This window comes from Mauremys reevesii, linkage group 15 (genome assembly GCF_016161935.1).
Source record: "Mauremys reevesii isolate NIE-2019 linkage group 15, ASM1616193v1, whole genome shotgun sequence".
Taxonomy (NCBI): Eukaryota; Metazoa; Chordata; order Testudines; family Geoemydidae; genus Mauremys; species Mauremys reevesii.
The window spans coordinates 28,730,505-28,756,989 of record NC_052637.1 but is presented as its reverse complement, the minus strand read 5'-3'; the positions used below and the strand labels follow the sequence as shown (position 1 = coordinate 28,756,989).

At 41.1% G+C, this 26,485-nt stretch overlaps 1 protein-coding gene across 5 annotated transcripts in view; it reads left to right on the top strand.

Annotated features, from left to right (window-relative positions):
• MFSD11 (major facilitator superfamily domain containing 11) overlaps positions 1–23,978 on the top strand; it is a 33,517-nt gene extending 9,539 nt beyond the window's left edge. For all 5 annotated transcript variants that reach the window (XM_039501947.1, XM_039501949.1, XM_039501948.1 and 2 more), the window contains exons 8-14: positions 2,416–2,560; positions 3,951–3,991; positions 5,137–5,202; positions 11,983–12,108; positions 13,777–13,951; positions 15,726–15,861; positions 18,358–23,978. In XM_039501947.1, coding sequence (XP_039357881.1) covers positions 2,416–2,560; positions 3,951–3,991; positions 5,137–5,202; positions 11,983–12,108; positions 13,777–13,951; positions 15,726–15,861; positions 18,358–18,522 — 854 coding nt within the window. In that variant the 3' untranslated portion in view covers positions 18,523–23,978. The remainder of the gene's footprint in view (positions 1–2,415; positions 2,561–3,950; positions 3,992–5,136; positions 5,203–11,982; positions 12,109–13,776; positions 13,952–15,725; positions 15,862–18,357) is intronic.
• Positions 23,979–26,485: the final 2,507 nt, after the last annotated feature.

Sequence of the window (26,485 nt, the reverse complement as noted above, 5' to 3'; positions counted from 1 at the left end):
GCAGTGGGTAAAATTTGTATTTGTTTTCTGGGGAGTATTTTAGTTTTAGGCTTTGTTTACATTGGCAACTGAAAGACAAAACTTTTGTCATTCAGAGGTGTTAAAAACACACACACACACACACACACACACACACAGACCCCCCCCCGAAAGACAAAAGTTTTGATGACTTCAAATGCTGGTGTGAACAGCGCTTTGTAGTCAGGAGTGCTTTCCTGCCAACGACGCTAATGCCGCTCATTGGGGGTGGAAGTTATTTGTTGGCGGGAGAGCTCTCTCCTGTCTACAAACAGCGGCTATACTGTGCACCTTTTAGCAACATGGCTGTAGCACCATAGCTGTGTTGCTAAAAGCTGTGTAGTGTAGATGTAGCCGTAGTATGTAAAGCCATGTGATACAAGAGCTGTGAATATCTCCAGTGTTCCTGGCTGCTGTTCCCTTTGCCTGCTTTCAGGGCTCCTGTTCACAGGGAAATTGATCAGAATAGTGTATTGCAGAATTCCATAATAGCTTCCCATGTGAAGACTCATATTCTGGAATAAGAATGTCCACATGGGGAGCTGTTCTGAAATAGCTATTACACTTTAAATCCACATCCTACCTGTTCCAGAATAATATCCTGGTGCAGACAAACCCTCAGTGTCCCTGTCTTGATACAGATCATCAAGGTTAATTTCCTGTTTGAATTATAATTAATATTGTGGCTGGAGCCTTCCAAATCTATCAGAGTAGAACTTGGAGCAAAGTGCTCTCATAGTCAGTGGAGAAAGTGATAGGTGGTCAAAGCTGTAGGGCTCCACACAGAGCATCTGGGACCTGAGTTGCTGTAAAAAGGTGGAGGCAGGGACTGATATGTGGGTGGTGGTTGTCAACTAAGAAAAAAACAGAATTGTTATACTAAATGGAGCTGATGATCCTGCTGTAAGGTGTATGTGAGGAGGAGGGTTTCCTATATTGTGTACTAAAAAAGAACTCAAATATCTGATAGACCATTCAGCTATTCACATCTTTAAAACATGAAGCCTTTTCCCTGTAAGACATCCTTCCAAATAAATGGAATTTTCAATCTCATTGGATAAACGTTTTAGGAGGATGTTTCTGCTAAAGACAATTAGGATGAAATGTTGACTTTTAAATGATCATCTCAGACTTCGGAGTTAGCGTCTGCTTGTGATGAACAGGGCAGTTCACAGCTCTGCTACTGTACTATTGATTTGGGCTCTGCAGACTGAGTAGCACAGCCTAGATTAAAAAAAAAATTAAAGAAATCCAAAAAATAAAGCAAAAGCTTAAATTCTGCCAAAAACATAAATCTGTGGAATCTGAAATTCTGTTTCCTGATTTATATTGCTCCTGCTAATCACCTCGGATTACAGCATTTAACAGAACTCACACTGAAGTTTTCCTTGACCTTTAAGTGAATTAAAATCCCTTGAAGCATGTTGAAACAATTTAGGAGTCTCCTTCCATTTCATTCTAAGGTGAAAGTTCCTACATTTGAACATCAGTACTCCCTTGCCACACTTTATTTCAGGTTCCCACAAGAGCTGTTTGCACATGCACATAAAAGACTATTTTTAAAACTACACACCCACAGACACATTGTTATTTATTTGGAATTTTACACAGTTTTTTTTTAAATGTATTTTAAAACTTTTCTGTTCACCTTTAAGCCATTGGAGAAATAAATATAAGTACATAGGCACCATCTTTAGGATTGAGAAGTGGGAGCCCAAAGGTTAGCTTGTCTCAACACAATGCATGATTAGCTGCTTCTCAGCAATTTTTCTGCCTGATGAATAGGGGAAGCCTCTGCACAAAAGAGTTTACCGTGCCAAGCACGTTGGTTAGTGTAGAGAGACTGGTGCATGAAACATCAGGTACCTTTCCTCCAGATACCCACTGTTATCTTCTGTCAAATTCTGAGGTTTCATGAGCATATGGCGTTTGAAATTTATAGGTCTACCAGTTTATGGTATCACATGATGTAACATTAGTTCCTGGGGCCAGAGAGGAAGAAAGTTATTTCTAATCAGTGTAGGGGAGATGATGTAGCCTCTGCCCTGCAAGCAATACTGTTATTGAACAGCCTGTGCACTTCCTCTTCCCTTTTATTAACCCCCACTTAGCCACAGCAGAAAGTGGTGGTGATATTCTTTGACCAGCCAGTATTCCATTGGCATATCAGCAATGACAAAGGAACTTGCCAAACATGTGGGCACTTTGCCCCACGGGTGGTAAGTCAGACACCACCACTGAAGTTAATATGTATTATATATACACCTCTTTATAAACTGTACCTATCTTTAGCATGGAAACATCTTAGCTATCTGCACCATTATTTGTGGAGATAGTTTACTAGATATGAATTATTTTATGCAGACCTGTGTGTGACACCTTTTTGATTTTCCACAGAGAGTGATCGCAGGACTGTCTTCATCGCTCTAACCATCCTCAGTCTCGTGGGCACATTTCTGTTCTTTCTGATTAGGAAACCAGAGGAGTCAAACACACTGGAGGAGGAAGTCTCCTCCACTGATGAAAGCATTGTAGACAACTCGTAAGTGCTTATGGCAATAACACATTACCATCCAGCCAAGCATGTGTGTACCTAGTGCATAATGGAAAACTCCTTATTCGCTTCTCCCTCCGAACCAAAAGCATGTTTAATTTGGATAAAGTATAGAAGAGTCCCTGTAGCCATTAACTAGTTGATGCAATCCTTACTTGTTCTGCTCATAGGTAATACACTTGAACATGGGATAGGGCAGAACAAATAGTGTATTTTCATTGGTGAGTAAGGGTCTTTGGAGAGACATCATTTATCTCCCTCCTCTCACTATTAAGCGTATGTATGTTCTTTCATAGTTTTCCTTGCCTTATCTCCAAACAGTAACTATTGGTCTCCAACCATGGAAGTGATTTGGGGATAGAAGCAGAGCAGAGGGAGGTTTATGAAGGCAAAAACAGACCTGGGATCAGATTGGAATGAGACTGTTTACTTCCCTTCTAAAAGCACATTCTTAATTTGTGTTTCTGCAATAATTATTCTGCAAGAGAGGGCTGACCTCCTTATTGAACAGCACAGAAAGAACCTTCAGAGCCTCTCTGAGAATTTTAGGAAGCTTGATTCATTCTTATCAGAATTTGTATCTGGCAGTCAAGTGCCTTTGTAGTTCTAAGAGCTTTGTAGATTTCTAAACCCTTTTATCCACACCCCTTACCTTAAACAATTCTTCCATTGTCCTTTATTAGTTATTTGAAGCTAAGTGGTTTGTAATTTTGGTTTGCTGGTGGAGATAGGGCTTAGAATTCTTATTGGCAAGTGCTTTATGTATGGGTCAGAATTTTCAAAAGCATCTGCTCAACAAGGCCTGTTGTATCAGTGGCAATGTAGGCTGATTATCTGGCCAACAGTTTTAAAACAATATCATGCCACAATGGTAGGCAAGGGTTGTTTGGACAGATTTAATAACCTGTAGAGATCTGTTAAGCTATCACTTATTATTTAGCTGCAAATCACTCATAAATGGCCTAGGTACCATGCTGATGTGCACATTAGAAATGCATAGCTATAAGCACTAAAGTCTTCCTGAAATGATATTTGCAGATACAGTTATTTTATTAGCATAGCAGTAGGATGATTAGAAAGATGAGAGCACATGTAGTGAGAGAACAAGTCTGATACAGACAAAGCCCAGAGACATAGTGCTATAAAAGAGGATACTCTGTGAATGACATATACCCACACTAAAGGCAAATATCTTTTACAACTGGAGGATTATTCCACAAAAATGTTTTATTAAATGTATTAGTGTGTTGAAATTGCTAATTATGGGCAGGAAAATGTACAGAAAACTAAAAGATGAATTAGTCTATTTTCCAACATAATGGTAAAAGCATGGGTATCTCTGGTTCAACTTTCTGATCTTAAAAAAATATTTACCCAGGTCTGTCCAAAGCAAAGCAACGAGGGCAGTGGATGCATTTAGTAAGTATTATTGCACTTTAGAACCATCTCTCAAAAATATTACAACAGATTTATGAACTGTCAAATGATCCTATTTGTACATCACCATATATGAATAATTTTGAACAGAAATTTGGCTTTAATAAGGCAGGGCAATAGACCTGCATTCTCCCCTTCCTTAATCCTGAGACACTTAATCTTCCTTGTTTATCACTCAGCTAAACAACCCTCACAGTTCCCTCATTTGTTCTTAATTCATCCAATGTATCATGTAGCCAAGATCCTTCATATCCCAGATTAGTCCAGGATCTTTAGAGTCTTCAACTGTGGTGCCTGCTTTAAAGTGACATGACATTGAGGCAAAGAGTAGGATGCATCTGTGTTTTGAAGGCTCTAGGCGCCTCCTGGTTCAAGGCTCAGTGGAAAAAGCAAAGGTCTCATTTAGTGGAGATTAAAGAGGATTGATGAGCAGCTGTGCGAGTTGCTGAGTTGAGAGGGAAGCAAAGGATATTTGATAATCTCAGGACAGAATTGAAACAAGTCTAGGGAGGTGAAAAAGAGGGTTAACACTAGGAAGGGAGGACAGGGTATGAGAGAGAGAGATCATGGGGATGAGGGGAGGAAAAAAGGAAAAGCCACTCTATGAAAGTAAAAATGTTTCGCATTAAAGAAAGTGCAAGATGAAGTATAAATTACCTTTTGTATGCATTTACATCAACATTTACTATAAAGTTCAACAATTTAAAAAATAAAAATTCTTCATTCAGATACATGTGTGCAGCTCCCATTGGAACTTATAATTAGTGGCACTTAACTGTTGGTATCTGAAAGCAGAATTTGTCCCAAAAACATTTAGAAAAACTCAATTATTTTAAAATAAAAATACTCTGAATTGAGATTACAAGAGTGCAGTACATAAAACCACTCAGCCTTTAGTCACTGGAAAATGTATTTAGTTGATTTCCATCTCTACCCTGTCCCCCCACAGTAAAACCCATTCAGATTGGACTTTTATGTTAAAGGCCCCCTACATAGCAGCCTTATTTAATCAAAGAGAGAAAAAAATCAGTGCATGGTTTGTATTTGTGCCTTTGGTAAACAGCAAAAGAAAGTAAATGTAACCTTAATGTCAGTGAATTTTATTCATTTATGTTTTTTCTTTGCAGAGAGATCTATTAAGCTATACTTCACCAAAGAGATTTTGCTCCTTAGTGTTACAACGGCTTATACAGGTAACGAAACAGGCAAAAGGACACAATCATTTGCTAGTGCGAGGGCATTTTATGGGACAATAAATGAGTACCCCTCAATCAGGATTATATTCCTGTATCCCAGGATATATTACTTTAACATACTGGCGTTTATTATCCTTTATAGTATTTTTGTACTCTGTTTCTGAAAAATGCTCTTCTGTAGATTAATTTTTTTGTACCTAACCCTGCCAAAATTATGGGATTTAATAAGAGTTGTTAACCCAGTTTAAGGTCAGCCAATTTGTATCTTGGCTAGGGCATGGTTTATGAATCTGTATTATTACACGGGTTGTCCCTGTTCATACTGGCCAGATTGAATCATGTTAGAACATAATTAAACTGCAGTGGAGTCTAATAATGGTAATTAAACTCATTTTTGTAGATGAGGTCTTTAATATCAGCTTCATCAGACTTGCAGTGAAGTGTAGGAGACTTTTGTAAGAGCCCTTGTCCTAAAACCATGTGTGCATTAGGAAGATGTTGCAAAGACTTCCTTCATTGCAACCACTGGTTTAACTCTGTAATAGGGCAGCCCCCACGTGGAGTGCCCTCCTACGGCAGGCCGCTACACAAGAAAAACATAAGAACAGCCATACTGGGTCAGACCAAAGGTCCATCTAGGTCAGTATCCTGTCTTCCGACAGTGGCCAATACCAGGTGCTCCAGAGGGAATGAACAGAGCAGATAATCATCAAGTGATCCATCCCCTGTTGCCCATTCCCAGCTTCTGGCAAACAGAGGCTAGGGACACCATGCCTTCCCATCCTGGCTAATAGCCATTGATGGACCTATCCCCATGAGTTTCTTTAATTCTTTTCTGAACCCTGTTATAGTCTTGGCCTTCACAACATTTTCTGCAAAGAGCTCCACAGGTTGACTGTGCGTTGTGTGAAGAAATACTTCCTTTTGTTTGTTTTAACCTGCTGCCTATTAATTTCATTTGGTGACCTCTAGTTCTTGTGTTATGAGAAGTAGTAAATAACACTTTCTTATTTACTTTCTCCACACCAGTCATGATTTTATAGACCTCTATCATGTCCCCTCTTAGTCGTCTATTTTCCAAGCTTAAAAGTCCCAATCTTACTAATCTCTCCTCATATGGAAGCTGTTCCATACCCCTAATCATTTTTGTTGTCCTTTTCTGAACCTTTTCCAATTCCAATATATCTTTTTTGAGATGGGGTGACCACATCTGCACGCAGTATTCAAGATGTGGGCGTACCATGGATTTATATAAAGGCAATATGATATTTTCTGTCTTATTATCTATCCCAGAGGTGGGCAGACTACGTCCCACAGGGCTGTCCTGCCCAGTCCTTGAGCTCCCAGCTGGGGAGGCTAGTCCCTGGCCCCTCCCCTGGCCCCCACAGCCTTAGCTCGCCATACTGCCAGTACTCTGGGCGGCAGGGCTGCTTGCTCCTGCTGGGCAGCGTGGTGGCATGGCTGGTGCCAGCAGGGCGGCACGGCTGCCAGTCCTGCTGCTCTGAGCGGCATGGTAAGGGGGTGGGGGGAGTTAGATAAGGGGTAGGGGGTTCCAGGAGGCAGTCAGGGGTCACGGAACAGGGGCCAGTTGGATGGGGCAGAGGTTCTGAGGGGGTGTCAGGGGATGGTGAACAGTGGGGGTTTGGATAGGTGTGGGAGTCCCAGGGGACCTGTCAGGGGGCGGGGTGTGGATAGGGGTCGGTGCAGTCAGGGGACAGGGAGCAGGGGGAGTTGGATGGGGCAGGAGTTCTGAGGGGGGCAGTCAGGGGGCGGAAAGTGGGAGAGGGCGGATTGGGGCGGGGGCCAGGCTGTTTGGGGAGGTACAGCCTTCCTTACCTGGCCCTCCATACAGTTTTGGAACCCCGATGTGGCCTTCAGGCCAAAAAGTTTGCCCACCCCAATCTATCCCTTTCTTAATGATTCCCAATATTCTGTTCCCTTTTTTGACTGCTGCTGCACATTGAGTGGATGTTTTCAGAGAACTATGCACATAACGCCAAGATCTCTCTCGAGTGGTTACAGCTAATTTTCACCCCATCATTTTATACCTCTATTTGGGGTTATGTTTCACTACTTTGCATTTATCAACATTGAATTTCATCTGCCATTTTGTTGCCCAGTCGACCAGTCACCCAGTTTTGTACGATCCCTTTGTAGCTTTTCACAGTCTGCTTTGGACTTAACTGTCCTGAGTAGTTCTATATCATCTGCAAGTTTTGCCACCTCACTGTTTATACCTTTTTCCAGATCATTTATGAATATGTTGAATAATACTGGTCCAAGTACAGACCCCTGGGAGAAACCACTATTTACCTTTCTCTATGCACCTGCCTCAGTTTCCCGTTTGTTTGCCCATGACAGACTCTCAGGCTTGGTCTACACTGAAAAGTTATAGCTGTATACCTGTGTCAGTCAGAGGTGTGAAAAAAAATACATCCCTTACTGACTTAGCTATGCTAACAAAATGTTGACACAGCTATGTCGATGGAAGAGGGCTTCCATTGACATAGCCAACTTTATTCAGGGAGGTAGTGTTCCTATGCTGACAAGAAAATCCAAACTGTTTTTGTAGGCTACATCTACGCTACAGCGCTAGGCTGATATACCCAGGGGCGGCTCTAGAAATCACGTTGCCCCAAGCAGCGCGGTGCGCTGCGCCGCCCTTCCCCGGTCCGTCCTCTCTTCCCCCTCCTCTTCCCTCTGAGCTCCGCATGGCTGCGGCCAGGCGAGGTGGCCCGGCCGGGGACGCGGGCCGCGGCGCATGGCCCTGCGGCGGTGGCGTGGCGGGTGCCCGGCGGCGCTGTCGTGCGCGCGCGCCGTCGGGAGAGCGGCGGAGCGAGCGCCCTCCCGCCCCCCTCCGCAGTCATGCCTGCGGCGTCCCCGGGCTCGTCCCCCACCGCCGACCTCCCGCCCGCCGCCCCGCCCCCCCGCCTCCCGCCCTCCCTCCGCCCCGGGCGCCCCTTTTTTTTTTACATTTAGGCACCAGCTTGTTTTGCTGGTGCTGCTCTGGTTGGATATACCTATGCCAGTATAGTCTCCGTCATGTAGATATACCTTCACTGTCTGATACAAAACCTGCCTCTGGGCATAATTGTTCATGTATACCAATGCAGTAATTCCCCTAAACTCTTGCAAGAAAACTGTTCTTGACAAACTCACAGTAAGAATACTAATATACAACAATTTTTCCAATCCTCTCTTCAGGAACAATGCCTCCAGATCACCCACAGAGAGTCAATAGTGGCACGGTGTTCCCATTTCCTTTTTGCTCTACTGTCCAGGCCGTCCATCTGAGTGACCAGTCTCATGAACTTTACCACAGTCCTCAAGTCAGGTTGCCCACAAGAGAGCTCCTCACTATGTTCCACGCCTCAGGACTCCCTGCCTGAGTCCTACCCCTGCTGAGAGCCCAACCTCTTGCTTCAAGGCCCAGCTTCTTCTCACCAAGCTGGATAGGGGTCACTGCCCAAGCCTTCTGCTCATCAGAAACTCCCAGTTTGGTCAAGTCTCACCAACTATTCTGTTCCAGCTCTCTGCAGAACTCTGCTTTCTCTACCAGGTCTCCTATAGCTCTGTCCAAGCAGCTTTTTGCTCTCTCTCTCTCTAAATACTTCTTGTCTCTGATTCTCCAGGCTTTGTCTCTCCTGTTCTCAGACATCTGAGCTTTCATCTGGTGATCACCTTCCTCTAGGGGCCAGGACAGGTGCCCTGTTTTAAGACCAGTTGGTGGTCAGCTGACTAGACATAGGTCCACACCCCCAAGCGACATAGATAAGTCAGCTTAACCCCTGGTGTAGAGAGCGTTGAGTTGACAGAAGAATTCTTCTGTCGACTTAGCTACTGCCTCTCGGGAAGGTGGACTAACTATGCTGGTGGGAGAACCTCTCCTGTTGCTGTAGTGAGTATCTACACTGAAGCGCTGCAGCACCATAGCTGTTCTGCTGTAGCGTTTCAAGTGTAGATAAGCCTTTACTTTCTTGAATTCTTATAAAGTTTTCAAACTTTGCCATTTACTTTTAACACACTTTAAAAAATGGCTATTTTAGCCATGCTGCCTTCTCATCCCTGGGGGGAAACTGCATGAGAGACAGGAGAGTAACATTATTATAGACATTTCAGTGTCATGCCTACTCAGTACCAGAACGGTGGGAGAATACAATGCCCACCCCTTATGTTTGGGGGGAAAAAAGTTTCTGTCAAAATCCATAAGGCTACCACTTTATTGTCTTTCAAATGCCTCCTTAAGACTTACCTGTACTGTATTGTCTATAAACCACTGCCAGCGGATGATGTCTAGGCTGGTGGTGAACTGAGACTATTGCCTATTATTCAAAATGTACTCATTTTACAGTTGCTTTGTCCTCCATCCCCTATATGCATTAGTTTGTTTCATCCACTGGTTGTGTTTTGTGACAGGGGCTCTCTTAATGCATGTCAGTATACTGCCTAGCATAGTGCGGCCCTCTTAGAGGTGCAGTACCTTTGGAAGTCGAAGGAAAGTAACATGGTGCTACTGTGGTACAAAAATACAAAAAATAAGATGTCTTTTGCTATCTGATTCCGCAATCCTTATTCAGGCAAAACTCCCATTGAAATCAATGAGAGTTTTCTGTAACTCAAGCCGGATTGGGCTCTTACAGTAACCATGTCAGAAACTTAGTCTAGCTTGAAATACGTTGCTGCCATCTGGTGGCTCAAATTCACTAGTACCATCTGTATTGTAAAGTGATTTGGTATAATTCATCTAAGAGCTGCAAAAGCAGATAGTGATTCCGAATTGTTGTGGTTTGTTATTGAAACTGTTGGAAGTTTTGTGAGGCTTTACAGCTCACATGCCATGTACAATCACCTACTATTACTAGATCTTTATATGGTGTACTATATTTTCTGCAATAGCAAAGGCCAAAGAGGTTTACTTAAAACTTCATTTTTGGCCTGGTTTTGTGTTGGTTTAAGCAAGTCTCTTGCACTGTTGTAAATATACTTGCTATGGAAGAGTTGACATTTATAAAATGGACTCTATATATTGAAAAGTCTTATTGCATGACTCATGTTTCTATGGTCACCCTAGTTGGGACTCAGCCATATTACCTTCCCTCATGTTAATGACAGTACAAGGGTAGAGAAGTACTAAGCAAAACATTGGCCTTATCTTAGAGTTTAGTTTTAGTTTTATTCAGCTTTAATTAATTATAAGTGTATTGAAAGTAGTAGTACATAGCAGGAGCTTAACTTGGAATCTTTCACTTCCTTTATAAGTCTTTAGACAAAGGCTCTTTTTCAGAAATGCCATCACTGGACCAAAAAAAAAAAGTTGTTTTTCCTGCATTGAAGTCAGGCTTTAAAGACTTGACTATTTGACTGTTTTCTCTGAAATTATATTTATAATAATTCTGTGGCATTTTCATCTGCAAGAATTTCCAAAACAGTTTGAAAACTGAAATACATATTGTATTAGGGATCACATTGCTCATCACTAACATAGAGCTACCTCTTGGATGGAACACATTAGCTGGTCAACACTCTGCAATAACAATACATCACAGCTTAGGACAGGGCATGAAAAATACCATATCTTATTAGAACGTTAGGGGAAGTGTATTAATTAAACACAGCTATTTATAGAGCACCTTAGGAAATATATAAAGTTTACTAAACAAAGAACAAAATTTGTGTAGGAAAGTGTGTACAATCCAAGGGCAATTTGTCTAGTGGTTAGAGCATGAGACTAGTAGTCAGAAGCTCTGAGCTCTATTATTAACTCTACTTCTGACTGCTATGTGACCTTGGGTAAGTCACTTAGCATTTTTTGGCCAGTTTTCCCCTCTGTAAAATGGGGATAATAATGGTTACTTCCTCATGTTAGGGGTGTTATGAGCATTTGGGTTTTTTTGTAAAGCACTTTGAAGATGAGGAGTATATGCTAAATATTATGAATGGATATAATACACAAAATAAACAAAGTGGTATATAGTCACCACAATAGTGATGCTTTATGGTATAGGTGAATATTCATGCAGAATTTAACAAGACAGAAAAGAGTTGCCCAAGCGGAGATCTAGTCAGAAATGACTTTCTGTGTTGTAGTGACCTCAGAAACATAGCATTAGTGCAGCCCATGTCACAGTACTCATTTTTGTGAAAGCCACTACAAGTCTGAAGGTTCTCACAGGGTTCCAAATTTTGTAATGTGCTTTTTTGAAGTGTATGTAAATGATTGAAGCACTGTTTTGGTGAGTGCTGGCAGCAGGCCTTCTTAATATAATATTAAATGATCATTCTAGATGTGTCACTGGGGCTATAGGTTTGACATCCCCATTGTATAATCTTATAACCAACTTCCAGTTATATATTGTTCCACAGTATCTGAAAGTAGTGATACACAACACGTGTGTGGTTATATTGTCATACATTTATTAGGTGTTTGGTGGGAGGTCAAAGACCCATGGTAAAGTCTTACTCCCATTGAAGTCAATGTAAGTTTTGCCATTGACTTCAATGGAGCCAGAGTTTCACTCCAGGTGCAGATATGACACTAACTGCACATGTCATGATGTGTAGGTTTTTCTAAAATAGTTTATGTATTCTGACTTATGAAAGTCATATATTTATATGGCTTGGAATACTTCTAAACTCATGTGATTGCATCTACAATCTTCATATTTTAACCATGTATTTATAAGAGACAATGGTTAGACATAAGGAACTTTTGCATATTGGTGTCTGAAATAATGCATAATACTACAGCTGTCAACTTTTGTCTGCCTTTCCTTAAAGGTCTGGAATTAACATTCTTTTCTGGAGTATATGGGACCTGTATTGGTGCTGTGAATAGATTTGGCACTGAAGAGAAAAGTCTTATTGGACTCTCTGGTATTTTTATTGGCATTGGAGAAATTTTAGGTGAGTCTAAAGAAATTAAAGTTTAAGTATAAAAAAATGAAGTTGTTGAGATTATTGAAAAGGTTGTTTCTACACAAATGAAGAGTGCGCCACATGTCAGACTTGCAGCAGAAGTTGCATATGCAATAAGTAAAGTACAACTAAAATCTGCTACAATACTTGGCGGGGTTAGACTAGATGACCCTTGCGGTCCCTTCTAACCCTATGATTCATTATTGCGCTGCATCTTGTGTAGTAATTTACACTAGTACAAACTGAATGCAGAGAAGGATGTGGAATATTACCAGATAAGAGTCTTAGCATTTTACACCCATTTTGCATTGGTATAAATAACTATGTAAGACAAGAACAACAGTGAATCCAGTCTATAGTGTTAATGGGCCATTTTTAGCATTTGTACATCATGCTTTTATAGTTAGCTGTGTCTGATTTACATTTTGTATTGCTAAGTCTAAACCTTCTTTTTTATAATAAAAAGCCAAGGCTGTATGCTTAGAGATGAAAGACTAAACATACACCAAGGGTAAACTTAGTACTCAATTAAAATGATTGAATACAAATCTCAGTTGACTAGATCAAAATCTCCTACCTTTTGCTTACACTAGAGCATTTTGGAATCCCCTAACTTGTGAAACATCCTGAATCCGCACAGGCATTCACACCACGGTTTAATTGCACTTGCTCTGAGTGAGGCTAAGCACAGTATCATCCACCACCCTTCAGCGGGGGTTCTCAAACTTCATTGCACTGCGACCCCCTTCTGATAACAAAAATTACTACATGACCCCGGGCAGGGGGACCAAAGCCAAAGGGTTTGAGCCCCAGGTGGGGGGCCTGTAACCTGAGCCCACAACCCGTGGCTGAAGCCCTCAGGCTTGGGCTTTGGCCTTGGCAGTAGAGCTCAGGCTTTGGCTTCATCCTCAGCAAGTCTTATGCCAGCTCTGGCAACCCCATTAAAATGGTGTCGCAACCCACATTGGGGTTCTGACTCACAGTTTGAGAACCGCTGCCCTTCACCATTGCAATCCCTCTGTAGATAGTAAGTACTGGCAGACAGGGCTGCCCAGAGGTGGGGGCAAGTGGGGCAATTTGCCCCGGGCCCCACGAGCCCTGGCCCAGCAGTGGTTCTGGTCTTCGGCGGCATTTTGCCGGTGGGGGACCCTTCAGTGCTGCCGAAGAGACGGAGCAACTGAAGGGCCCCCCCCCACCGAAATGCCACCAAAGACCCGGACCGCCGCCAGGTGAGTACAAGCGCCACAGCTCCCCTGCTTTGCTCCAGACCCCCTGAATCCTCTGGGTGACCCTGCTGGCAGAGCAGCTGCAACAATGCAATTAGTCCTTTCAGTACTGTCCCACAAAGCTCCTGCCCACCTTTCATGGATGGCTCTGACAGCCCAGAGAATTCACCTCTGTTACATGTCAAATTGCATCCCTTCCCCCATGGAACCAAGGTACCACTTGGCTGATCTCAGCTCTGCCGGTCCCTCCTTCAGGGTCTATCATAGATACATTTCTAATGTACATTTTCAACATGTGCTGCCATACCTGAAGTTTGGATTCTTTCTTTACACTGTAAATACATGATTTAATGGAAACTTTTTAAACATATTTCTTTTTTTGTTATTAATACTAATAATTATAATTATGTATTCTTTTCCCCTCCTACAGGTGGAGGATTCTTTGGATTAGTGAACAAAGATAATCGCTTTGGCAGGAACCCAGTTGTGATGTTTGGCATTGTGGTCCATTTTGTAGCCTTTTATTTAATTTTTTACAACATACCAAATGATGCCCCCATTGCTTCCTTCGAAGGAACAGATAATAGCGCTTATATGAATCCAAGGTACAAAATGTATTGTTTCTCTTGATCAGTGTAATTCGAAAGCATAGAAATGTAAGGCTGTCATAAAGGCCTCCAGAGGTCATCTATTCCATCCTCCTGCACTGAGGCAGGATTAAATATACCTAGACCATCCCTGACAAGTGTTAGTCTTCCCAGTTTTTAAAAACCTCCAATGACATGGATTACACAACCTCCCTTAGTAACCCGTTCCAGAGGTTAACTATCCTTATACAATAATTATAAAGTTTTTTTCTAATATCTAATTTAAATCTTCCTTGCTACAGATTAAGCAGATTATTTATTGTCCTATCCTGGCTGGATGTGGAAAAGAGTTTATCGCTGTCCTGTTTTTAACAACCTTGGAGAGAAGCAGCTTGTTCTTCTGTGGGAAAGGCAGCTTCAAGCTGTTTTCACTGACTAGTGATCAAGACCTTACAGAAGGTTTCCATCCATAGTTCTCCATTCTCAGTAGCTTCAGATGTTATAGCAATTCATACCAAAATGTAGGGGGTTAAATGGCAGGTCAGAATGGTCAGTTTATATTAAGTGTATTGTTTGTGAACATTATTAAGGATGATCTGAGAAATTACTTTAGTTATCGTAGATGCCAGTGATTCCAGATATTCACAACTATACCACACACTATGACCAGGGGCGGCTCCAGGCCCCAGAACGCCAAGCGCGTGCTTGGGGCGGCATGCCGCGGGGGGCACTCTGCCGGTCGCCGGGAGGGCGGCAGATGGCTCTGGTGGACCTCCCGCAGGCATGCCTGCGGATGGTCCGCTGGTCCACCTGAGCTGCGGGACCAGCGGACCCTCCGCAGGCACGTCTATGGGAGGTCCACCGGAGCCGCGGGACTGGCGACCGGCAGAGCGCCCCCCGTGGTGTGCCGCCGTGCTTGGGGCGGCGAAATGGCTAGAGCCGCCCCTGACTATGACAGCAATTTCTAAAGCCAATTGAATACTCATTGTCCAGGTCCACTCCATTAACTTGTGGCCAGATTCTGCCTGCCCATTACATTGGTGCTCAGTGTTGGGGAGTGGGCATCAGAAGCTTTCTTGCCTTGTGCATGCATGACCCAGGTAAGGGCCAAGCAGAATTCTAATCTCTGTGGTCAGGATATTGCAGGGACTGCTCTGTTTCTGTGCCCCCATTGCTCTATCATCTTGCTTCCCACACACACATGTGTGAAGGAGAATGAGTTGGAAGGGAGCAATCCCACATTTAAATACAAGTAACTGCTAATTTGCCAACTTAAGAAACTGTGAACATATTAATGGATTTGTGTTAAGCATTATATTTGAAATTTTCTGCAATTTGAAAGGTCCTTTTTAAGCCTCCCATATTCATACAGTTTTCATGCTCTCCATATCCCTGGCTGTCAGATTTGCATTACTACTTTTCTGTTGCCTGGGAAAGCATTGTGAGCTTGGTGGTTGCAGGCATTAATATCCAGATATGCTTGCCCATTAACAGAAGAGGAGTCCCAAAGTGAGGTAGTTGTTTTAGCAGCTCCAATTCAGTGTTGGATTGACTGCCTTGTAGCACTGGCAGAAAACTTAGAATTTCAGAGTACAAAAATCCTGTAAAGAAATATTTCTACCACCCACATCAGTAATTTTCCATCAAAATTCTAACCTGAATTCAATTTTTTACTTTTATTTCCAAGACAAGTCTGACAAAACAGTTTGTTTATATTGAGAATCTCTATGTGTACTAGCACTAGCCAGTAGCTGAATATCTCTACTAAAGTTGGTTTAATTTTTCCCTACAGCAAAGAGTTGGCCATTTTTTGCAGCTTTCTGTTGGGACTAGGAGACAGCTGCTTTAACACCCAACTCCTCAGTATTTTGGGGTTCCTTTATTCAGAAGACAGTGCACCTGCCTTCGCTGTCTTCAAGTTTGTCCAGGTATTCTCTTGCGTCAAATAGCAAAGTCAGACAGTGTATGTGAAGATGTCTTTGGGGGTATATGAATAATTAGCATTCTACTGAAATAATACAGATTTTTTTAGTGAGCTCAATAAATTTAATACAGTAACTCCTTGCTTAATGTTGTAGTTATGTTCCTGAAAAATGCGACTTTAAGCAAAACGATGTTAAGCGAATCCCATTTCCCCATAAGAATTAATGTAAATAGGAGGTTAGGTTCCAGGAAATTTTTTTCACTGGACAAAAAACTATAGTCTTATATACAGTATAAGTTTTAAACAAACAATTTAATACTGTACACAGCAATGATGATTGTGAAGCTTGGTTGAGATGGTGAAGGCAGAGAGTGGAGGCGGGTGGGCTATTTCCCAGGGAATGCCTTACTGCTAAATGATGAACTAGCACTCGGCTGAGCCCTCAAGGGTTAACACGTTGTTAATGTAGCCTCACACTCTACAAGGCAGCACAAATGGAGGGTGGGGAGACAGCATGGCAGACAGAGACACACACCCTGTGTGTGTGTGTGTGAGAGAGAGAGAGATGCACATTGCCTCTTTAAGTATGCTGACCCACTCTAAATACATTGCCTTTTTAAGTAGATCAGCAAGTTGAGACAGCAGCTGCTGCCAGCAAGTTCCCTCCGTCCTGAGCCCTGTCGTGTCTCTCTCCCCCGCCCCCCCGCTCTGTGGAGATGGGGTAAGTGGGAGGCAGGGGGGACACCCTGAAATTAGCCTCCCTCTTCCCCCCGCCCCCCAGCACAGCAAGCAATAGGCTCCTGGAAGCAGCTCCAAGGCAGAGGGCAGGAGCAGCACATGGCAGTGTGTGAAGGGACAGCTGAATGGCTGGTAATTGATAGCCTGCTGGGTGGCTGCAGCACAGGGAACTTAGGGGAGCGGGGAGCTGATGGAGGGCTGCTGGTCCACCCTGGTTCCAAGCCCCGACCAGCTAGCTCCAGCGGGCTGCTCTTTCTGCAAGCAGTGGACATTAAGCAGGCGGCTGCCAAACAGTGTTATAAGGGAGCATTGTGGAACTTTAAACAAGCATGTTCTCTAATTGATCAGCAACGTAACAACAAAACAACGTTAATCGGGATGACTTTAGATGAGGAGTTACTGTACTATCCTTCCCAGAAAGGATAGAAGCCTGTTCTGTCTTCTGTGCAAAAACTGGTTCAAGTAGTAGCCCTTGGTTCAGGAGAACAATATAAAAGTGCTGTGTTGATGTATTGAACCATCAGGCACTCTCAGGTTTTTGAGTGTGAGCTACAGATAATGGTGGGTTCTGCTTTAATATCTAAAGGTATGTTCAGATATGCAGATTCTGATTTTTGGTTTAAATATTTATTTACTGGAAGAAGTCTTTGGAGATTAGGCAGTAAGTAACAGCAAATGTATTGGTTAAATGTTGATTTCCAAGTTTTTAAAAGTTTGTACCACATGTCACTTGGAGTTACCAGTTGTGCCCAACACTTGGTGAGGGGAGCATGGGCATAAGAAGAATTGAAATGGTCATTTCACATGTCTTAAACCATCACCCCAAAATATTTATAATTATGCCAGTTGTGGACTAAATTAGAAGCCCTTCACATAAATGATTGCTTTTTCCTATTCTGAATGGGTTGATAAACTAGCAGACATGGAGCCCAAATGGATTCCCTCTAAAAGAGGAAACCTTTGCGGTTTTGAGCTTTCCCAGATCATGGATTGTGAGAGTCAGAAAACTGAGGTATGAAGAGGTGACAAGACTTGCCCAGGGTCACACAATAAGTTGGGGCTGGGAAAGAGGTGTTCTGACTCCCAGCCATGTGCCTAATCCACTAGATCACAGCTGCTGTGTTTGTAAGGACTTTATTATTTCCAGTGATTTCCCAACGCACCATTCATCGTTTTGATAACATTATCCAAGATAGTTACGTATTTAACATGATGATGGGTCAGGCTAATTATAAAGGTTCTTTAATCTAGCTGGGAGCTAATGAGTACTGTAGCTTGAATCCTTAACAAGGGTGGAGTGCATTTAAGCAGCTAAACTTGGTAGAAATTTGCAGTTGTGTCATACATGCATGCCTCTGGTTCTGTAATAAAGTGCTGTAAAACTGGGAAAAGATTATTCAGGTTATTGTTTTTTGTACTGTACTCATTCCTCGGATGTGTTGTGCATGAGACACCGTGGTTTCAGTACCAGAGAATTGCATATCGGATACTATAAATACCCTTGTGTGTGGTGTTCAATTCATCCAGTGAAGCCCACTTAAATGACAGAAGTTAAAACTGAATTTTCTGTGTATCAGACCAAAAGAAATACAGAAATATAGTGAAGTCTTTTTACCTTTAATATCTGATACAGGAGTATATTTCTAAGAGAACTAAAGGCTAAATGTCATTCTGTATGCATGTCAGTAATGATAATCTTTACATAGAACAGTTAGACTGCATACCTGCAATGATAGCTTTTGTTTTGTGTTTTTTCTTTCAGTCCATCTGTGCTGCAGTCGCATTTTTCTACAGCAACTACCTTCTTCTTCAGTGGCAGCTCCTGATCATGGCAGTGGTTGGGTTCTTTGGAACAATCTCCTTCTTTACCGTGGAGTGGGAAGCAGCAGCATTTGTCGCCCGTGGCTCTGACTACAGGAGCATTTGATCCAGGTGCTCCATCAGCCTGATGTGAGGAGATGCATAGAAATATATTTATTGAAATGACTTGAGAAGGTGAAAAGATAACATCACAGAGGCCGGGATGAAGGAAGCCTCTGTTAAAGCCCTTTCAGTGTAACTGATAGGAACAGTCATAATGAAACATAGAAAAACAAAATGCCAAAATGAAAAGGCTCTCTTTCTTATTTTTATCGACATTGATGTGCAGGGTCACAAAAATTGCGTATGAGAAAATGGAAGGAAAACTGGGGATCTGTGCATTGAACAATTTTATTCAGATATACCCCTTTGCTGAGTGCCTATTTCTCTTAATTTCTCTCTTTGTGATCATGTACTATAGAAATTCTACTTTCAGTCTTCTCAAATAGTTTTATTTTTACTTAGATCCAAGCTCTGCAGACTCTTGTCTTGTAAAAATTCCTTCTGTGTATGAGTGATATTTTTAAAATAAGATACAGTGTGCTGCAGCATGTCTACATATCTGAGAAACCAATCAAACCCATGGACTTCTGTGGCAATAGAGGTGTTCTCATTGGAATATTTTGTGATGCTGTGCCCCTCCATCCCTTGGTTCCTAAGTCTATAACATTGTTGATACCCTATTTTATAGCTTAACATTTTATCTAGGCTCAGTTTTTAAAAAAGAGAGATCTTAAGTATTATGGGCTGACGTGAAGTATATTAGAAAAATTTGGACAAGATTTTCTTTATTTTAAGCTTATCAGAAGGCTAAGTAAAGGCCAAGATGATTAAGGGCCTGAACCAGAGAAGTGTGGAACAACTGAATCCCCATTTATATCAACAGGTATTGTGAGTGCTCAGCACCTCTCAGGATCAGGCTGTAGATTAGGTTGGCTGCCAGAACGTTCTCCAGGAAAAGGAGTCATAGAGACATGGCTCTCAGCCTACAAACACTGAGTTCACTGGCTCTACTCATGCTTAAAGTTACTCAGGTGTACAAGTATTTACAAGATCAGGGCTTAGAGTAGTTAGATGTATATGTTAGTAATGGCATCTTGTGATGGGCACATTTTCCCATTTACCTCTTTAAAGCATGGTTAGAGGGGAAAATGGACTGTAAAAATTGTCTCTTGTTACTGCACATACAGTGTCTGCTTTATGTGCGTCATCTAAATAATATCTGAATAGCTGATTGACAAACATATTTTATTACTCAATAGACCATAGGAAGGACATGCAATAATTTATTCTGCATCATCAAAAAAACCTGGCAGCTAAGTTTTGGATGCAGAATTATTATAATTGGTGATAATGTATGCACCAGATACAACGCACCTAGATTTCATTTACCTAGTTGAACTTGCAGTGCTTGGCAGTTAGGTTTTGACTAGTAAGCAAATTGATCTGAAGCAACTGAGAATAAATGTGAACACCGACATGGAAACTCTTTAGAAACACCTTATTAGAAACTTTCTTGGTTCTATTTTTAGCAAAGTACCATCCTTTGTTAGACTGCAAACCTTTTGGTGAGCACAGTTGGTATGTTGGCTTCTTGTATTTAAAGGTGATTAAGAAAGATTTAAATTATGTTTCAGTTTCTCATACTATGTCGTAACTACTTAGGTGTGTATGGAGGAGAAATTTGGTATTGAATTAGGGGAACCCTGTGGCTTTCTGTATCTCCATGCCCCCTCAAAATGGTGAGTCACGTGAAATCCTCATGTGGCACAACCAAGCCTGTGCATAGTAAAATGGCACTGTACACAAATTTAGGGGTATTGGCTTTGGGTTCACTCCAGGTTTCTGCTGTGAGATCAGAAAGATGTTAATGAGAGAATTATTGAAACCCCAAATACTTAGCTGGGAAGTGGATAGGTGAGGGAAACGAAAGGAAACCTTATTGGTCAGCAGGAGTTTCACTGAATAAAGTGTAAAAGGGAATGAGATGGAGAAGGTGAAGAAAGGGGAGAAGAGCTAATATAACAATTATACTTTGTCAGTCAAACTAAAGGGGAAATTCAGGGCATGGAACAAATTGAATCAATGCATATGATGTTGCTGGCTGCACATTAGTGCCTCCCATCCACTTCTTTTATTCAGTAATTTCAAATATAATATTTTTATGTACCATTCATGATGGGAAAAAAAGTAAAGACATCAGGAAATCCTTCAGTGATTAGGTATTTTCCTACTGCATTCTTTTTTATATTTTCTTCAACGTACCAAAAGGCATAAAGAACTTTAATTAAGAAATAAAGTATCAATCTTCATACTATTCTGTTCTCCACACACTAGTGAGAGAAGATTTTAATTGCTACAAGATCACAAGGAACAATTCTGTTTGGTAATAGGTGGGTGAACAAATTTGTGCTTATGGTGAGGAGTGCCTTGCAAATGCATTAAAAATAATACAGTTTTGTTTTAGAAGGTAATGATTCTGATGAGATTGCTTTTAGAAATGGTGCTTTATTAATGGATGTCTGTGTGCAGTGTTGTTCATATGGGATAACAGAAGTATGTAGAATGCCTTAGTAAAATCTGTAGGGAAAGATTTTCAACTCTAAATTTTCACAATTTCAGCAAGTATTTTGGACCTGATTTTCAAAGGTGCTGAGTACCCGACCTCCCACTGCTGACAATTAGAGTTGGGGGTTCTCAGCACCTCTGAACATCCAGAGCCTTTGTCTTTTTCTATTCTATCTGGTTTGACTCAAAACCAGATGATGCAAGACACAAGGAAGGCTCAGAATTACTTATTAGGTTATTAAGGTGAACTAAGTTTGCTTTTTTAAGCCAAGTTTGATAAGAAAATTACAAAATTCTTCAAGCCACATTATGAATATCAAACATTTTAAAATTGTATACCCTACAAATGTATGCAGTATTGTTGTAGCCCTGTTGGTCCCAGGATATTAGAGACACAAGGTAGGTAAAGTAATATATTTTACTGGACCAACTTCTGTTGGTGAAAGAGACAGAGCCTGACCTGAGGAAGAGCTCTGTATAGTTTAGAAGCTTGCCTCTCTCTTTATCATGTTTTAATTCCAATTTTTCAGAAAAGTAGGGAAAAAAAACCTCAATTATTTAGGCAACTGTATGATATATAGCTACATCTAAACGTGCAGACTTATTCCTGTGGAATGTCAGGACACGAAAAATACATTCAGCTGCACAGGATAAAGCACATTAGTCAGCTGTTTTTGATACAATGATCAGCAGTAAATAGGTTAATAATGTTGACGTCTAATTATGCTCCCATCTCTGTCAGCATTTCTAAAGCTCCTATCACCATATCTAAGCACCGGCAGTAAGAGCCAATTGAAATGAATGGGATAAAGTCACATCTCTCTTGGCGCTTGAATCATTGCCCACTGAATTCAATTGTGATCTTTCCATTTTTTTCAGTGTGAATTTGACCAGGGCCAGGCTTTTTGTGAATTTGTTGTAGTCTGGTTTGCATGCTCCAAAATCACTGGTGCATGGTTTATATTGGGAAAATTATCTCCAGAAGCAGAGCTATAGATTGAACTTGGTTAGCTGCAAGGAAATATATTTGTTTGGTTTACCCTTTACTCTTAATGCTGTAATGGTTTCAACTTCCTATGATGTCATGTTGGGAGTCCTCCAAACAAATGGCAAAATCCTTTAGGAAGAAAGAAGCCCAAACTGATATTCCTAACTTTTTAATGCAATTCTCCCCCCACCTCCCTGATTTTTTAAAAATAGGCCTTCTTTATTCATCAAAAAAGCCTAAGGGTGTATGTAAATTTCTCTTCATTTTGCAGTTCTCAAAAGTTTAGATTCTTATGAAAACAGCAAAATCTACGGAAAGATGTTTTGCAGTCTGGATGTCTGTATTCCTTGTTCATCACTAATTGATGTGTTTAATTTATATTGTTTTATTTTCGAGTATAATCTATACTAGTAGGTTGGGATGAAAAGGGAAAATATTATAGTGGTTTATTTTACAAAAACAGGGCCAAATGCTCAGCTGGTATAAATTGGCAAACCTCCAATTGACTTTAGTGGAGCTACACCAGTTTCCATCAGCTGAAGATCTGGACCGAAAGTTGTAGTGATCCATAGCTACTACACTGTTTGAATGCTGCTAACTATTCTTACAGAAATTACCCTATGAGCTTGTCTTCATTACAAAATTAGGTCATGTTTGAAGAGTTGTGTTAACTAGCACAATGTTAAACACAACTTTGCAGTCAATATAGACAGGGACCATTTTGTTTAACATCATGCCAGCTGGACATACCCAGCTCGAACCATAGCTTTAGCTCTGATCAGCTGGCACAATGCTAATCATGATTTTTCTCAATACAATGAATGCAAAATCATGTTTAACATGACCCAATTTTCTAGCAAAGACGAGTCTTATAAGGCTGTGACTACACTGATTCTTCTGGAGTTCTTGCAGCTGTACCAGTGCTAGCAATGGTGGGAGGAGTAGCGGAGACCAGCTTCCAGTGTATTTTTCACCATGTCTTCTAGTAGGTGACATGGTGGTAAAATGGCAGCCCTAGTAGAAGTTCAGAGAAAACACAGTGTAAGGAACATTTAAGGGCTAGTCCACACTAGAAATGCTAAAGCAGCCGGGCTGCAGTGTTGCAGCGGTAGCGCTTCAGCATAGACACTACCTACACCAATGGGAAAACCCCTTCCATTGGTGTAGGTAATCCGCCTCCCCAACAAGCAGTAACTAAGTCAGTGGAAGAATTCTTATGTTAACCTAGCGCTGTGTACACCGGTGGCTAGGCTGGCTTAACTACATTGCTCAGGGTGTGAAAAATCTATGCCCCTGATTGGCATAGCTGGGTCGACCTCTTTTTAGTGTAGACCAGGTCTAAGAGATCTCTGTTTTACAAGACACTCCACAATGATACGTGACCTTTTGGTTCAGGGGCTGAGACTCCTGTTTGTTACAATTTCCGTTAGCACACTCAACTAGTGTCATTTTAGAAACTGTCTAGCAATACAGTAAAGCGCTAATGAGCAAGTAGTAGAAGAAATATGCTCAGAGCTATAGGAGTGCAATGGAAAGGATATTGGAAGCAGAGAGAGTGCGTCAGAAAGAGCATGCAAGGGGAGAGGTCAGGGTTCAAAGAAAGGGATATTTAGGGAATTGGCTGTTGGCATTAATTCAATTTCTGTTTGTTCTGCTAAATTAGTTCAGGGTTGACAAGCCCTCCTTCAAGCCATCTTTTCTGTTTTGTTTACATTTTGATGTCATGCAGAAGTCTTATTAAAATTGTTTTAAGCCTTTTTTTTTACATTAAAAATGGTGTCTTTGGTATAATTGATGTCACATTAACTGAAAGTGGAGCCATGTGATGACGGTTATAATGAAGACACTGATTGTATGTGAGTGTTTTGAGTGAAAACAGACTCCTTACTCTATTTCTTTTGTGGTTACAGCCACACAAATAAAAGTGAATCATGGCCTGTATTTTTGCTAATACACTTATTAAGTTATTGGAATTGTTGTTGTCACTGTTTTGAGCTGTGCAGTCATGCCAGAGGCTTTGTGAAGTTAAGTCATAATATGTGGGCTGATTGATCTCTGAAAGTCTTTGCATCACCCGTATTGGCTTGCTTTAGAAAATAAATGTGTTCTGGAACACCAGCAATCCATTTCAGTCAGGAAGGATTTCACTTCATGCTAGTCAACATGGCATAGAGAGTAGAATATTGAGATGTCTGTGGAAATACAGATCTGACTTCCACTTCCTGATCAGTTTTCTCATCCCACTCCATTTGCAAGCCCATTTTATGACGACTAGATCCAATCAATGAAAGGAAGATTTGGTTCCATCCAGTTTTATAGTGTTGGATTTATGTACTACCCTTAAAAATAATTCTCAAGTTCTGAAATTCCCTTCACAACTCTTTTCACATGTACCTGTGATATGCCCTTATAAAATCAATGTAGTTGTAGCCTTGATCCCAGGATATTAGAGAGACAAAGTGGGTGAGGTAATATCTTTTCAAGCTTGTCTCACTCACCAACAGAAGTCGCTCCAAGAAAAGATATTACCTCACCCACCTTGTCTCTTGTAAAAAATCAGTCAGTTTAATGGGCTCCAGCTCTGTGGTGCTTTGGAACCTATTTAAGAGTCAGATTAGATGCAAGTGAGGAGAGATTTTTGTTCAATCTGATAGCTAGTTGGCTAAAATGTACCATTTGGACCAAACACAGTTTTCTTTAGGAACTGAACGATGATGGTTCTAGTAAACTAGAACAGTAGCAACTTGGGTAACAATTCTGTTGGCTGTCAGATGCCAAAACTGTGGATTATGAATCAGGGAGTATGGACAAAAATCTGAAGACTGCAGTGGGGTAGGAAGCACCTGCATGCAGAAGGGCCAGCACAGAGGAAGGTGCTCTGCTGCATTTTCCTCTGAGGATGCTGCATATCCCACATCCACGAAATTCAGTGGGTTCCTACTAGTCTGTGGATTGGATCTTTTCAATATTCTGATTTCTGAGGAGATAAGAACAGCCATACTAGGTCATACTAAAGGTCCATCTAGCCTAGTATCATGTCTTCTGACAGGGGCCAATGCCAAATACTTCAGAAAAAATGAACAGTTGAGCCATTCCCTGCCATCCAGTCCCAGCTTCTGGTGTTTGGAGGTTTAGGGAAACCCAGGGCGTGTGTGTGTTGTATTCATGACTATCTTGGCTAATAGCCATTAATGAACCCCTCTTCTATCAACATACCTTATGTTTATTTAAAATCTGCTGCATATTAATTTAATTGGGTGATCTGTAGTTCTTGAATAGAGAAGTGTAATTCACATAACACATTTTCTCTACATGATTCATGATTTTATAAGAACATAAAGGCAAACTGGGTCTGACCAAAGGTCCATCTAGCCCAGTATCCTGTCTTTTGATAACGGCCAATGCCAGGTGCTTCAGAGGGAATGAACAAAACAGGTAATCATTAAATGATCCATCCTCTGTCGCCCATTCCCAGACATCTATCAGATCATCTCATGTTGATCTGTGTGTCTGATAATTCTATACTATAATTTCAGCCAATTTGCCTGGTAGTGAAATTAGGTTTACTAGAATAACCTCAGGAGCCCTTTTAAAAAAAATCAGCATTACATTAGTTACTCTCCAGTCAACTGGTACAGATGCTGATTTAAGCAATGGGTTACATACCACAGTTAGTAGTTCTGCAATTTCATATTTAAGTTCCTTCCTTGAATCTCTGTATTCAAAACAGTTACCTTTTATTTTTTGTAAAGAATTGGGATCAACAAAATAGATACTTAGATTTGTTTTCTTTCCAAAAAGCCATTTGTGTCTCAGGACATTTTGGAGTTCGCACTTCACATTTATGTCACGAAGGAAAAAATATAGAAAGGAGGTTTGTGCCTTAAATGAAAAATTACTCATTCTGTCATATTAAAGGAAAATAGCCATTTGTTAAGGTCACTTATTGAAATTAGCTCCAATTAAGCAAGCATAGCAAATGTAATGGTCTCTGCTTATTGTCATGGCCATTCATCTTATTGTAATGGCTGATATACATGGGTTTGTTTCTAATATTAATCTTTTTAAAGAAAAAAATATATAGATAATAACCTGTCTGAAAGAGCCTCATAATTATACATCATTATTTATTTCATGATTGCAGGAGAAGGAATGGGATATACAGCTCTGTTAAACTTCTCCAGTGCTAAATGATTGTACCAGGGAAAGCTGAAATGTGTTTTCTCCCCCCACTGCAGGCAGGACATTCTCACAGGCAAGTCATTCAAATGTACGTTCAGTGGAAATGTGCTTCACTGGGACCTAAGTGTATTCTGGTAGCAGTGAATGAAGTTTCTAATCTACTGATTTTCCTCCTTTTTAATATAAGCAACCATTTTAAAAGCAGATTTAATTGCCGGTCCTGGGCCTTATAGGATTGTCTGCGCTGTCACACAAGGACCTAGCGTTTGTTCTTTGGGCCCACATATGGCTA